The sequence below is a fragment of the Chamaea fasciata genome, unplaced genomic scaffold (assembly GCF_029207755.1).
Source record: "Chamaea fasciata isolate MVZ Bird 193981 ecotype frontalis unplaced genomic scaffold, bChaFas1.0.hap1 SCAF_1, whole genome shotgun sequence".
Lineage (NCBI taxonomy): Eukaryota > Metazoa > Chordata > Aves > Passeriformes > Sylviidae > Chamaea > Chamaea fasciata.
Genome location: NW_027094086.1, coordinates 69,823,025 through 69,838,007, shown reverse-complemented (window position 1 = coordinate 69,838,007; position 14,983 = coordinate 69,823,025). Strand labels below are relative to the sequence as shown.

At 40.5% G+C, this 14,983-nt stretch overlaps 1 protein-coding gene across 2 annotated transcripts in view; it reads right to left on the bottom strand.

Moving 5' to 3' along the window:
• The window catches only part of GRB10 (growth factor receptor bound protein 10), a 145,774-nt gene that overhangs the window by 40,401 nt on the left and 90,390 nt on the right, over positions 1-14,983 (bottom strand). For both annotated transcript variants that reach the window (XM_066185598.1, XM_066185607.1), the window contains exon 5: positions 13,274-13,415. In XM_066185598.1, the coding sequence (XP_066041695.1) occupies positions 13,274-13,415 (142 nt within the window). The remainder of the gene's footprint in view (positions 1-13,273; positions 13,416-14,983) is intronic.

Here is a 14,983-nt window from a genome sequence, read left to right as displayed (position 1 = left end):
CTTGAAGAAGAGAGATCTCCCCAGCCCAGATTCTCATTTGTTACTAAATTTTCTTTTTTCTCAAAAATTGGCATCACTATTGTGTATCAAGTGCCAATGGCTAAAACTATCTGTCCATGAAAGTCTGTACTCCCTCCCTAAATCTTATCTATACTCCTCTATTGAAAAGGAGGAGTTACCTTGAGGAGTTACCTAATTGAAAAGGAGGAAATACCTCAAATGTAAATACCTCAAATGTCTCTGAACACTGCACACGAAGTGAAACTGCTGAACAGATACGGAAGAGTACTGACTTGAATTTGCACAACAAGACTGTGATATGAAACTCATCATTTTTCACAAACCCTTAACAAATGACAGAAAAAAATCAGCCCTGGAGCTGCCAGCATCTCTCCAGATAAACAAACGCTGCTGCAACTGAGGACACTGGCCTTTCAGGCACAAGGTCAACAAAAATTTCCACCTTAGAAATAAGGCCCAATTTGGTCCTAACAAAACAGCTTGGTAACTTAGGGGAAGGAAAGGATCTTCATGATCACAGATCACTACCTGGTTTGCATTCCACCTGAATCACACAGAGGTGGCAGTCATTTCAACTGTCACCAGCCACCTCAGTCAGAGCACATCCTGTCTTCACTAGTCATTCAGGTTCCCACTGCGGTCAACAGAAAGAGGAAGAGGCACTTGTGCAACTTACCATCTTTTATAGCTCTGCCACCCTAAGACAGCATGAAAGCACTTGAAAGGTACTTCCATATGTCATTAACCAGAGACAAGCAACCCAAATAAGAGGTGAGGAGGAAGAGAGCACACATCAAGGTCCCTTGGTCAGACCATAAGGCTCATCAAGCAAAATACGGAATGCAACACCTTCCCAAAATAGCACTTGCTGCTGTTTTTGACAGGAAGCAAGCTTCTACCTGAAGAGGTCCGTGAACAGAAGGACAGTAAAAGGCTGGAACTACCATGTCTGCATCTGACAGCAGGAATCTGGCAACCTAACGGCGATTAAACCAAAACTCTGACAGACCCTTTATGAGACTCAAAGAGTTTGAGCCAACTGCTAATTTGACCACTACGAAGTCGGACACAAAAATGTGAAGATTACTTTCACCCAGAAATCCCACTACCATCCTTTGAAGTCAAAGTTTTTTATCTCCACTTCTTCCAAGCTGAGATTCAAAGAAGGGCTCCCTGTAGGTGGGCAAAACAACTATGCTGAATATGTTCATTTGTCTACATGCCACTGTCCAGCAGCAAAAAAAGCCACCGTAGAGCAAATAATATGAAAAGCATGGCCATTCCTACTACTTGTCTGTCATATGTAAAGATCTCCAAGTTTGTCTTACATTAATGCACACATTTTATAATTCAATATCCAATCAATAATCAAAATAGGTATTTAATTCCAGATACTGGTAGTTCAGCTGCACAATACAAACCTAATTTGCAATCATGTTATGCAAAGTCAAATATGTTCTTCAAAAATACTTCTTTATGGTTCTAGTGCATAAAGAAATACCCTTCAGCAACCATTCAAAAGATACGTTAAGTCACTATAGGGATATTGGCCTTGCAAAAGTTTTGCACCAACGAAGTAAGGTTTGTACAAAAAATCATGGAAGTCCTTCCATATCAGGGTCAGAGTTCTGACCATAAGTCTAAGCCAAGCAATCTGAGCTAGTATCCAGTCAGAGTTTAAATACCTTCTCTTCAAATATTTCTAATATATTTCTTGATCTCAGTGAGACCTTCCTGGTTTGAAATTTTATATAAATATCGTGACATAATTTAAGAGGAAAAAGAATTACATTCTCCTTCCCTACATTAATGTATTTTTAAAAATAAAGAAAATAAAGAAAAAAAAGAGCAAAAATAAAGAAGTGAAGATAATCAACTAATTCCGCCACAATCCATCAGTCCTCATACCTAGACATTGCCACTAAAGTGCACCTAATTGTGTTCAGAAAAGACATAGCTGTAGTAGAGATGAACTCAATTATGCAGGAAGCAGAGACTTTGAGGTGCAAACTCAAAGAATGAAGTCATTATGAATCATGTCTGACACTATACACAGTTTTTATATTATTTTTGCTGGAATTTTATTAGGATCTCCCCTTTCTTAATGGTTAGTATTTGAATGTAGGGCTATTAGCAATTTCAGGCCTCTGGCATAGGGATAAAACAAGCCCTTTGCATGCACATCATCCTTTAGGATTTGGATAGACAAGTTAGACATCACAGCTTTTACAGCTGCACGTTGGAGAAAGCCTGAGAAAGAGGCAAAGTAGAGAAACTGATGGGAGCATGTTTACAGTGCTGTAAGATTTATTTCACCATCTTCAGAGCTACTAGGTTATTTATTTATTTAAGGAATAAAAGTAACACATAGAAAGCTTCCTATAAAGTTCATACAGCTCTTTCATTTTAATGATTATATGCCATCATAGCAGTCTTTCACCTCAGAGCCATTCAGACATCAATGGATGAACTGCTGGAGACATTCAAAGCCAGCATCTGCTGCAAAAGCAATTTCTCTACGCACTGAAAGACTCCATCATGCTCTGTCTCACTTCCTGCAGGATTTCTTGCTACAACTGAAATCCTAAAAGGTTTTTCTGTGACCTCTGAAGATTGCCCAAGTGCTATTCCATGGACACAGAGGGCAAGACACGATGAAACCTTACAGACACAGCAGCTAGCACAACCTTGGGCAGAGCACAAAGTTAATTTCTTGTTAGCCAGATTGGCTTGAAGCTCCTCTGTATTACTCGGAGTGTTGCAATTAAGTACTGCTCTAAGCTATGCTTAATTAGGCTGTAAGCAAATGCTCATATGTAACTTGCATGCAGTGTAAGGCAGAACTGAATGTTCACTAGGAGCAAAGGGAAATTACACTGAAGGTACATTTGCACAAATATAGCTGGCAGCCTCCTGATTTTCCCCTTCTTATTAATATCCTAGAAAAATACTAAAAAATGTGTTGCATTGTACAAACGGTTAGAAATTGACAATCTTTATCACTGGTACTGAATGTGGTGCTCTCATGGCCCCCCAAGCTGACAAACACTTCACTTCCCTTGGAATGACAGGCTCTCTCTGCAGAAGATGAAAAACTCAGGATTTAGATTACCTTCTCCACATGTGCAGGCAAAAAAAAAAAACAAAAACCAAAACACCCAGCAACCCAATGCCAGAAGACTAACCAAAACCCCCAACAGACTAGGATGCAAATCATGGTGGGCAAGTATCCTCAAAGGAAAAAAAAAAGGATAAACCAAAATTTTCACCTAAAACATTGACTGGATCCATATTCAGGAGTAAAATCCAGTCTCAGCACCACTCATGAAGACAATAAAAGAGGTTCTCAAACATATTTAGAACCTTTTAAATGCTAGAAATGAAATGATATTAGCTTCAAGTGCAGCAAGAGCGTTTTTCAGCAAAACATTATTTGAGTCTGCCTTTTAGAGCACACTCATTTGACAAGGCTGTAACAAGAGGCAAGGCTCACCCTCACCTGGATGAGCTTTACAAAGCTTTAACAAGCTAGTTTGTTAAAGAAAAAGTTCAAAGGTCAGCCATGGAAAAAAAAATACATGGAACAAGCTAGCATATAACACAGAAAAACACATGGAGAGTATCAAATACAAGGTTTTACCTGCATGACTAGATGTTATTATTACTGTAACATTAGCTTTCTTTTCTTTGCCTCATGAAGAGGAGGCTGATCTTTATATATTTAATATCTATTTCTTTCCAAGCTGTCCCATAAATCCATTATAAGGTGACAGTACTGACAATCACAAGACAGTACAAACAATCTATTGACTTTCTCCTATACAGAAGCATATATATGTGTATGTGTATGTATATATATATTCTTCAAACTTTTAAACATAACACTGCTCTGGAGTTTGTGACAACATAGTAAAAAGCATTTATAAACTGAAGCACAACAGGTATTTTTCAGTGCTAAAACTGTGTACCTGATGCTTATCAAAGATCCCATCTATGGCTTGCTCAGCAGAACGTGAACTTGGTGAATGAGAATTGCTGAAAACATCTGTAAAGCCATTTATAAGTTCTAGAAACACTGTGGTTGTCTTGCTTTCCGTGGATTTTCGTAAGCAATAGGGAAAATAAGTGTAACCAGCAAAAATGTGACAAACAAGTGTCTTCAGAGTAAGTAGCTGCTCTTAAAGTTTGCAGGCAAGGACACATTCACAAATGACTCATAGAAGCCTGAGGGCGACTTGTCTGTAAAATTAAATCCAAGTGTTTTACTAGGGGGACACTGTTATTTAGCTTGGAATATACTCATTAAAGTTCTGCACCTCCTTTTTTTTTTCAGCAGTTTTTTTTAAGCAATGTTTGTTCCTTATGAACGGCTTTTCCCCATTCTTATTATCAATTCTGGCAAGGATGGTAAGGAATTTTTAAAGGTGAACGTAAGAGGCGAGAGGATGAAAAAAAAGCGAGGCCAGCACATGGTGAGGCAGCCAACTTTCCCTGGTGACTGTCAGACACAAGCATCAGTCCCAGCACCCAGGAGCTGCTTCCTCTGCAGTTCCTGAGCGCGATTCAGCAAGCCAAATTCCTCCTCCAACAGTGCGGGACATCTGGCAGGCGTGAGGCACAGTGCAGGAGATAACATTCCTATGGAATGTCTGGATGGACAGTGCACACTGTAAACTGTGTGTGTGCAGGGTGAAGCAGTGTCCTCACAGCCCATCTCTAAATAACTCCATAAAAAGAGAGCAGTTCCTCACTCTGGCCAGACAAGAGATCTAGGCAGATGAAAGGGCTGGCTGAAAAGACCTGGGTGCTATAAAGCGGCACCTGTTTGGTAAGACACAGGAGCAGCTTTTAAAGGTCTCTCCCACTTTCATCCCCTTCTCCCATAAAAACTTACAGAACAGTGTTTTCTTTACTGTTAATAAAATCTCACTGGAAATAAGTCTGCTGTGACAAAGCTACTTTATTCACATTCCCCAGAAACATCCTATGCTCACCATGGGATCTTGGATCCAAACTTCCAGCTGATAGTCAATCCATTCTGTTTCAGAGTGCTATTCATTTCTCCCTCAGCAACACCAGAAAAACCCAAACACTCCAGGCATGAAGCACAACAGCAGTATTTCCAATTCTGCTGCTTCCTGAAATGCAGCAGGAGAAACCAGCTTGAGTAACCCTGGCAGCAGCAGGGTCTACCACTGGAGAGAACAAGCAATCCTAATGCCAGTGGAGAAACACGAGATGTAGCTTCTTTGAACCAGTGATAGCTTGTCCTTTAGCAAGTCCAGATTAAACTCACTTTAATGTAAATTTTGTAAATGATGTTCAGATTACATCCAGGCTGAAGCAAAGATTGAAGGTACTTACATTAATTAAACAAAATCACTTTTTAGTACAGTAATTCTGCACTCCTAGGAAGAATAATATAGTAAGAATTTGATAGCAATAGGAGGCTATAAATCAAGAGCACAGAGAATTGAAACTCATCCCACAATGATTTAATTAACTCAGTGGTATTCTTCTAATACAAAAATACTATTAAATTCCTACGGACATTCCCCCCTGTTTAGGAAATGGAACAAAACTGTATCTGCAAGCTCTGGCACAATGCAAGAATATTCCATTACCAAAACAATGAACTAACTCCAAGTTTCTTCTTCCCCATGCATCTACACACAAACACCACCTAAGTGAAGATGGACATTTCAAATAGATTTCCACTTTTATTGTGGGCACAGGTCACTGTCAAGGAAATCAAAACAAGTCCAAAGAAGCCTTTTTACCTGCTCTGAATGAACAGCACTCCTCCTCACACTTAAGCAACAACTGTGCTGATGGGTTGGAAAGGAACAAACTAAACACTGGCTTTGCCCCCCATCCCTAGAAGTAGATGCCAGCAAGCAAGCAAAAACTTGGGTGTGTTCCCAGTCCTGCACTCCATACATCCAGGGATCACCAGCAGCTCAGCTGCAGGTGCCAGCACAGCTCTGCAAGAGCTGCCACAGCTCACCTCGGGAAGGACCTCGTGGTCAGCTCACCTACCAGCTGCTGGTAACAAACTGGTTCCACAAGGTCACATAGGACACACACAGCAAAGGCTCTAAATTATGAGTTGGTGCTTTCTTTCACCTGCCCTACTGGGTAGCAGAGGTCCAAAAAGGCTTCTATCCAAAATGTCTAAGGTTGACCTGAACTCACACCTCGATTCCAGACAGCAGATGTCATACAGACTCAGTGTGGCTATTCCTACCTCGCTGAATGACTCCTTAAAGTCTATCAGCACGAAGTTATGACATCTCTGATTCATCTCAACCATTCGTTTATGGTATGATTACAGTCACTCATATAGTTCTGGGTTTTTTTTAATTCCCTACTGCACTTATGTTTACACCAAAACCCATTCCTGCCTGCCTCACTAGGCACGGAGAGAATTAGAATTCTACTCATATTATGCTTTCCTGTTTTTCACTGCCTTTTCAGCCTGATAGCCCCTCAGTTCTGTCAATTCCTGATCAAAGCATGGAACAGCAAAGTTATATTCTTACTCTGCCACTACTAAAATATAGCAAGAGGAATGTGTAACAAAGTGCGCAAAGGCACACGTAACTAAGATGCACACCCAAAAATGCAGTGCAAACACACTAATGCAGTTATTGTTCAGTATTATTACTGCGCCACAGCTTTTTAAAACAACTGCAAGTATTTCTGTGCAGCTGGAGACCCAGTGGGGTAACAGAACACATGGAGCAAGGCAGACTTGGGCCAGGCCAGTTCGTCCTGCCCTGTGTGCCAGCCCACCGTGGGATGAATGGAGCATTCCCCACCGGCCCTGAGCACAGAGCGCTCCCTCCTCCCAGCACAGCCCCGCGGGCCCAGCATCACTTCCGGGTAGGGAGCCAACACGCTCCTGGGAGCTGGGCCAGGCTTGTGTCATTAGAAACAAAAAAACCCCAACAAATAACATAGTCTTGGGTTTGAGCATGAGATGCCCTTAGAATTTCCAGTAATTCATGTTGGGACTGTAACTACTGTTCTGGCACTTTCCAAAAAAGAGGAACAAAGAGACTCGTTTCTTTCTGCCACAAAGTTTCTTGCTGTAAGAGGCATGAGAGGAAGGAGAAACAGCAGCTTTGCCTCTGTGCTGATCCCAGTTCTCAGTGGGCCATGTGCAGGGCTAGAGCTGGAGAGCCTGCCGACCCACCTGGTGAGCAGCACTAACAGCACCAAGGGCTGCCAGCCTTCAGCTTAGTCCAGAAGGCTCCTTAGACCTCAGATATTCATCACTCTCTTCTTCAGAAATGAGTAAATGCGACTTTCAGAATGATGTGAACTCACCCCCACCCCGATTTCTGGACAACGTGTTTCCACGAGAGAGGAGATAAAATGACAAGTAATCTGTCCTACACCATCCATCAAATTTAGCTCGTTTAGTTTGGAAAAGTGTTATTTCTCCAAACCAGAGAGGGGCACTCAAAGGCCTGCTTTCATGCAGTTAGATCACAGCCCTGCAGTAGAGGCCGGCTCTTTCCCCTATTTTTGCCAAACACAATTGCAACTGCCTTTAAGAAAATCATCTGAGTGAAACATGCTGCAGAGTAATCAATATATCATTTATTTACTTAACATAAGAGACATGCTTCAAAGAAAGATTTGAGAGAAACAACATTATGTGTCATGGCAGATACTCATGAAAACCCGTGTTTTAAAGTTGGGCCAAAGGAAATAGACTTGGACCTAAAGAAATGACCAGATTATATCCAACTATAGATTTGGCCTGTTTAGAGAAAGTAATGCCCTGTTGACTCACTCAGATGTCAGTATTTATTTTCAAAATGTCTTGTTGCTAAAGATTGTTCCACTGAAAGATCAAGTACAAAATTTGCTGTGACACACGCAAAATCTAACTTAGTACATAATGCTGGCATTATACAGAAGTTCTTATTTTTATACAGCTTCTCTTTAGAAAAATCAACATCCTCATCTTCAAAAGAGCCAATATAAAAGTTTTATGGGAAGAAAAATAAAAAAAATGTGCATCGTAACATGTAATTAGAACAATAAAAACTAAGAAGTCTGTTTACACAAGTTCCCTTGAAGGGTAACTAAATCTGGAAAAAAGAATGACATTAATTCATATCCATTTGTGAATTTAATTTGCTAGAAAAGAGTAAATAATTTGAGTACATCAAACTGCGTTTTGGAAGTTTGCCTGGGCTGTATAGAGGGGGGATGTGAGAATTTTGCCCTATTTTTACAGTTGAAAGCTTCATTGACTCACACAAGATACTTAAGCCTAATATCCTGTGGCATTGCAGTGACCTACATGTAATTATTGCATGCTTTTTCCAAAATATTTGTACACAACCAGAAATTATAACCTAAGTTACCAACTAGTTCTTCGTTTATACCAGCAACACAAAGATGGACTTCATTTGGCAGTAAGGTGGCTGTCTGATGTTTTTAGCAATCTTTTGGGCAAATGTTTGGTCTTGGTTTGGTGTAATTTTCTGGTTTCCATTTTTCTTAGACAAACATATTTATCCTGTTAAGTAAACAGTGTTTTAAAAACTTTCAGCTGTCCCCTCTCCTGGCCTGCAACCAAAACCCCCCCTCAGACATGGGGTGATCTTGTGTTTGTAGGTGTGCATGAGCCTTACATACAAAGCTGTGGTGTAAAAGGAAGAAGGATATCAAGTGGTCTTGCAAAGCCACAGTGTCACCCAGACCATGTCCTTCCTGCTCCTGCCTTTTCTTGCCCTTCCTGTGCATGGAAAGTGGGAGTGCTCCCAGAGGTCTGCTGAAGTGATGGTGATGGGCAGATGGGTGACACTTAGAGAACAATCAGGCACATGATGAGCAGGGGAATGCTTGGGCATGCACTGATCAGCGAGCTCCTCTTGTGTCAGCCTCCTGTCCAAGCTCACAGACAATGTTGCTCTCAAGTCAAGGGCATAAGAGTTCTTTGCCAGCTGCCACTTGAAGGATCATGGTTTCTTCAAGCACAAGACACCTGCACTCTCTCACTCACCACACCAGCAACTGAAGCAGCCACTGACTCAACATCACAGCCGGTTGGTACTGTTTCATCCAGGTGGTCACCAGCTGGTTGGCTACATTACTAGAACTTCAGCTGTGCCAATTTTTACAGACCCATGTGCTGTTCACTATCAGCAACCCAACATATAACATTTTTCACTGTAAAACTAAGCTCAAAGTGGGCCATTTCCACCTGCAGACCTGTAGTAAAGGATCATTCTGGTGAACTCCAAAGAGGCATCTATCTCTTTAATTACAAATAATTTCTGAATGAGTATCACCAGGTTTGTTTCACAAACCCTATTAGCACAGATGCTGCCACTGTGGATGTTGTTCAGTGCAGGATAGCCATTGAAATGTAACCTAAAATTTCACAGTTATTTCTCTTCTAAGTCTTTTACTAGTAAATTATGTGCCACTTTCTCAACCTTTGTCTGCTCAGAAAAAAATATCCACAAGATTAAGTTCTTTTTCAGAAAGTAAGAAGATTATCCAGAGTTTAAAAAAAACCTCAAATCTGAAATGATTTCAATATGCCGAACACTCTGGTTTTACCTCCCAGATTGCTTCTCCCATTAAATGACTATCCCATTTGCCTACACATGTTTTTAATTTTGTGCTAGTACTGAAGACCTGCTATTTCTCATTGTTGTCTGTCTTCTGGGGAGCAGCTGCAGTACACTGCTGCAGCCATCAGCTTTAAAAGCAGTATTCAGTGCCTGACTGGCAGTAGAGTTAGAGGTGGCATACTGCTTCCTGCCGTGGTGAAATTACTACCATTACCCAACAGATCTCGTAAAAATATTTTCAAAAAAATGAAATCATTGCACTTTTTTGAGTACAATTAAGAAAATGCTTTGTCACCATGAGAGGACAGAAAAAATAACCTAGCATAAATAGTAAGAAAAGTTTATTACAGCTATTTTTCACTGTTTTACTGTTTTTATCTTTCTTTGCTGAGCCGAGAGTATGAAACAAATGCAGAGCAGTGCATAAAGCAATGCTGTGAACTGTTTGTTAAAAAAAGCAGTGGCAACTGCATGAAAAAAATAAGGAAGAGACTCAGAAGCAATAAGAAATTTGTATTAAAAACTCCAGCTAAAAAATAAATTTTTGCATATGAAAAAAGACAACATCCACTTTTTCAGCCAAAAATATAATTCAAGCTTTATGACCTGAAAGCTCCTTTACTCACTCTTTCATTCATACATGCATCCTTCTCCTATAGGGAGCAATATACTGGGAAAAAGTATAACTTTTAGTAAAACTTGAATAGAGCTGACATTTCTTTATGCCTAAGGTTTGGCAATATGACATGAGACTCTTCTACATTTAACAAGACTGGATCTTTAAATTCCTCTTGCATAACCGCTACTAGATTTTATCATTGCAGGGTTGTATTTTACAATTATTAAGTAACACTGAGGTGTTCCAGGAGGAACAATACTAACATTTCCTTTCTTATGAAGTAATCAGACCCTCCAGCTTCCCAGTGATCTCTACACTGTTTCACATGGTCAGCAAACAAAATACTCACTTCCTTCTGAAATCCCTAAAGGCCACATTAACCTGAGACCCTCTCAAGTGATACGAATACAAGCTGACCAAAGGCAACACTTCCTCCACACCATACATGTGCCATGATGCCCTGCGTGCTCAAAGCTGCAGCACTGCTGGCTGGATCTGCTGTTTGCTTATTTACCTGTAAATGCTTGGAAAGCACCAAAGGAATTCACTAGCACCTCATATACCCCCTGCAGACAGAATGGCTCATTCCCATCTCCATTTTTAATCTATGTTCATAATTTGCAAGCGGAGAACCTGAAATGAAGCATCTGGATGCTTTACTTTGGTTAGCATTTAACATTGTATTTATATTTTCCTTAAAGCACAACTTATTTTCCCTAACTGCCAGGTATTAAAACTTGCTATTGCAGTCCTTTAACTGAGCTCATCCCTTGTTTATTAATCAGTAGTTTGTATTGTATCCAGGGACACTCATCTCAGCCAGAGCATGTCCTAAAATAATTTACTCAAATTCCCAAACTCTACATTTTTTAAATGGGTTGAAGTTGGAGAGATGTATAACATTCCTTAAGTTATCAATTTTTTTACTCATAATGTTTAGCAGACTCCCATGAAGGAAACTAAAACTGAGTCAAACAAATTACGAGGAAGCTGAAGTGAAAGATTATTTTGTTATTCAATGATATTCCATGTTTAAAACTGAGGTAGTTTTGTTCCTTCATGAAGAAACCAAACCTACTCTCTTTTCCTTTTACCATTAATACTTTAAATCTAGAAGGTTTTTTTCAGTTTTATTTCTCTAACCCTTCCTTAAAGAGAGCAAAATGCTTTGTTAGAGAGGAAAAGAACACTTTCCTATTCTTCCCTCACTCCAAGCCAGTGTTTCTCAACTGCCTCCAATGAGCTGATATACTGAAATGAACAGTGTATTTGCATCTACAAAAGAAACTTCTTGCCCAGCATGCTTTACCTACTCAGTTTGTATCCTAAAAGGTTCTACCACTATAATGGACTGTCTTTGATTAAAAGATTCAGCAGCAAGCATATCTATACAATATACATTATTTCATTTTAGGTTTTCAAAACATTTGTCAAAAATTTTCATTATAAAGTGAGATAGAATATTTTTTTAAAAAAAATTCTAAGGTAAAACTTGGAAAAATATCTTCTATTCTGCCTTTATAGCTATCTTCTTACATACATTAAAAGACTGGTTATTTTTAAATTTATCTGCTGTTAAACCACTAGTTTATAAATTCCATCTCACTGGAATAAAAACTGACTCACAGATCATTTAGGGTTCCTTAAGGTTTTATGGAGCCAAGTTTAGGGTAGCTTGGGTAATTTTAGTAAAACATAGAGCTCAAAGTCACAGAAACCCTGAACCTGGGGAATATTTGGAGAGGTAAACACAGGTTCATCAGAAACTAAAGTTTATTCAGAAAGACAGCTATGCTGCTGTCCTGCTGGCAAGTGCCAGGAGGCGGAATTGCCCCTGGTTTTATCTCCCCAGAGTCACATCAACACTGCCCGGGCAAAATAGCCTCTCTGGTTAGCCAGGACCTGGGTCTCTGACAGGGTCCTGTGCTAAATTCCCAAAGGGAAGGCTCAATTTTTTCCCAGGGCATGATTTGGTTATCTGTCTGTCTTGTATGTGTAAGAAATACAGTAAAACCAGTGGAGATGCACTATGCCTCTCAGCAAAGGAGGCAACTGTTTATGGTGCTGTAATGCAACACAGAACATGGGAGGGCACACATTTGGGTCTACTGCTTGTAGCCCAACTGCCCACCCAAGCCCTTTATCTCTCAGAGAGGATGAAGGAGCTAATTACAAATTAATTGAGCAGAATTAATTAATTGACACAGAACTTCTTAGTATTTCTGGGTACTCAAGAACAGAATTGTCATAAGCCAATAGTCAGAGAAACCCATATTTTCATTCCCATGCAGGTCAGCACAGTTTACAAAATAAAGGTTTTTAAGCCCAGCTTTAGTGTTCAAGTGTGCTTGAGGAATGATATAAAACAAAGTAATTGTTTTGTATAGAGTGGAGTAGGACAGAGAAGAAAAACTGCTGTGTGGCTGAGGTTACTGCTCTGGACCACATGAGAACTCAGTCTGGGCTATCTTAACTGCTAAGAACACAGAAAATTACTCCATCAGCTTTCCACGGGACAACCTTCCCCTTAAATCCCGTTAAAACGAGCTGTGCCTAGTTACAAGCTCTAAGAACACCTTTGCTTTTTGAGCAGCTTCATGAAAAACAGCAAATAAAGCACCACCATGTCCTTAAAGAATTTAGCTGTTCAGTGTTTTAGTTGCACCTAGAATATGCAGCACAAAAGTCACAGATCCTTATCCAACTGTAAGCTAATTCACTTGACTTCAGAATTAGTAAACCTTTAGGTTGAATAACAAAATCTGAAGGCAATTAAGCATCACTGCTCCATTCACGTCATGCATTTATCTGAAAGAGGCTTACTTAATTTTTACACTTCCTCCTTACAAACCTTTCAAAGAAGGTCTGAAGCCTTTTTGAAGATACTCTCTCGGCCAGTGCTGCCCTACTCACGGACAAAGTCTCCAAGTGTCTTTACTTATCTGGAAGCTTTCTTTCTGCCTTCAAACTGAAGTAGTCCACTGCTGGTTGGCACGCGAATGGATGACCCAAAGCTTCATCCCATACTCACATGCTTACTAGCAGGTTGACTCTGAGGTAAAGATCCAGGGGCCAGCACTGGAGAGCTTGCAGGGCTACAAAGTTCTGGGAAGGGGTTTGGGATGGCCGGCAAAGATGATGTTCGGAATTGCTGCTCTTCTTCTTGGAGACGCCTACAAACACAGAAGCACTACACATTAAAAGGAGCAAACTGGCATCTCTAGACCTGGCTTTCCTCCCCCACAGTCTGTGACAATGACACTAAAGACAAGGAATCAAACCCACTCTTTTTCTACGTAACTACTATACAGTTACAGCAACTCCTAGCACAAAGTAAGTAATTGCATGTGAAAAATGACCCATCAAGCATCTATGCTTGTTTTGTTGCTCATAATTTGATTACTTGGGTGAGTAACTGAGGTAACTGTGCAAATAAAATAAACAGAAATATCTATCTGTACTCACTGTTGTAAGCACTAGATTACAAGCTTAAGCTGTGAGTGCCAGAAAGTCAGTAAAGCTCTTCCAAACCAACATGAAAGAGGAGAAAACAATGGCAGTCACTCAGAGCCAAATTCCAAGTGGATTTGAAAACAAACATGTACCCCACTGTAAAGTTCTCTAAGCGGAGACTTAAACCAATATTGTCACTGCATTATAATACCAGATTCTATCTCCAAGCAACTCGGCTTTTCCTGGAGAAATGAAAATGCAAAGACATAGCTTTAGCAATAAGCAATAAGGAATTACACCCTCCCACGTTATGTCCGTCGTACAGTTACTGTTCAGGCAAGTTTGCATCCACAGAAGTACACTTCATGAGCCTGCATATAGCAAGAGTTTCAAGTTTCAGTTTATAGTACACCTGCAGTGCCTACACCAACAAAAGAAAAACTTAAACCTACCAGAGCAGCTGTAAGACTTATTCACGACTATACAGACGGCTTTTGGTTTCCCTGCTACCAGGGTATCACCACTGAAGATGCACTAGCTGACTGCAGCAGGCTGCCCTTCCATGCCTAAGCAGAAGGCACCATCTAGTGGCAATCATGAAAGTTTCCAAATCAACTAACTCCTGGATTTGAAAAGCAAATCATTAAAAACTCAGTCTGCTCTCATTTTTCTGCATGTCTTCAGCAAGCAGAACCTCCTTAACAGAGCTGCCTGGGAGACAACTGCTGGGCTTGCCCCAGCACCATGTCTCTCTCTCACTGTCTGTTCCTGTTCCAGAACCTGGGGGATGACAAAATTTAACTACTGTTAAATCTGCTCCACAGGTAACTTTGTCCTGCAACTTAGTTGCCTTGGTGTTCCATGAATGAGTCTTACAGATCTGGGGGGTGGCAATAAATAGCAGCTTCCAACCGTAACTACGAACTATGCCAACAACTACTTGACCTGCTTCATTTTTTTTTATGCTCCCCATGTGTGCAGTTTTCCACAGCACAGGGTAATAGGACAGTGTAAGATTTCTTCAGACCAGTAGGCATGTGATATCTGTGCAACAGTGCGCTATACTGCAAGTTTTTGACTGACTTCCACTGTAAGAAGTGGAACCACAGACTCAATACAATTAGAAAGGTGTGGTTTCCTGAAGCTGGGAATTCTCTGTGCTGCGCTCTGCTGCGCCTGTACTGCTGCCAGTGGATCATTTACTTTGTAACTGATACACACATAAAACTGTGCTCCTTAGGAGACCACAGTCAATCACAGTTCTGGTGGCAAACAAGATGGGCCCAGA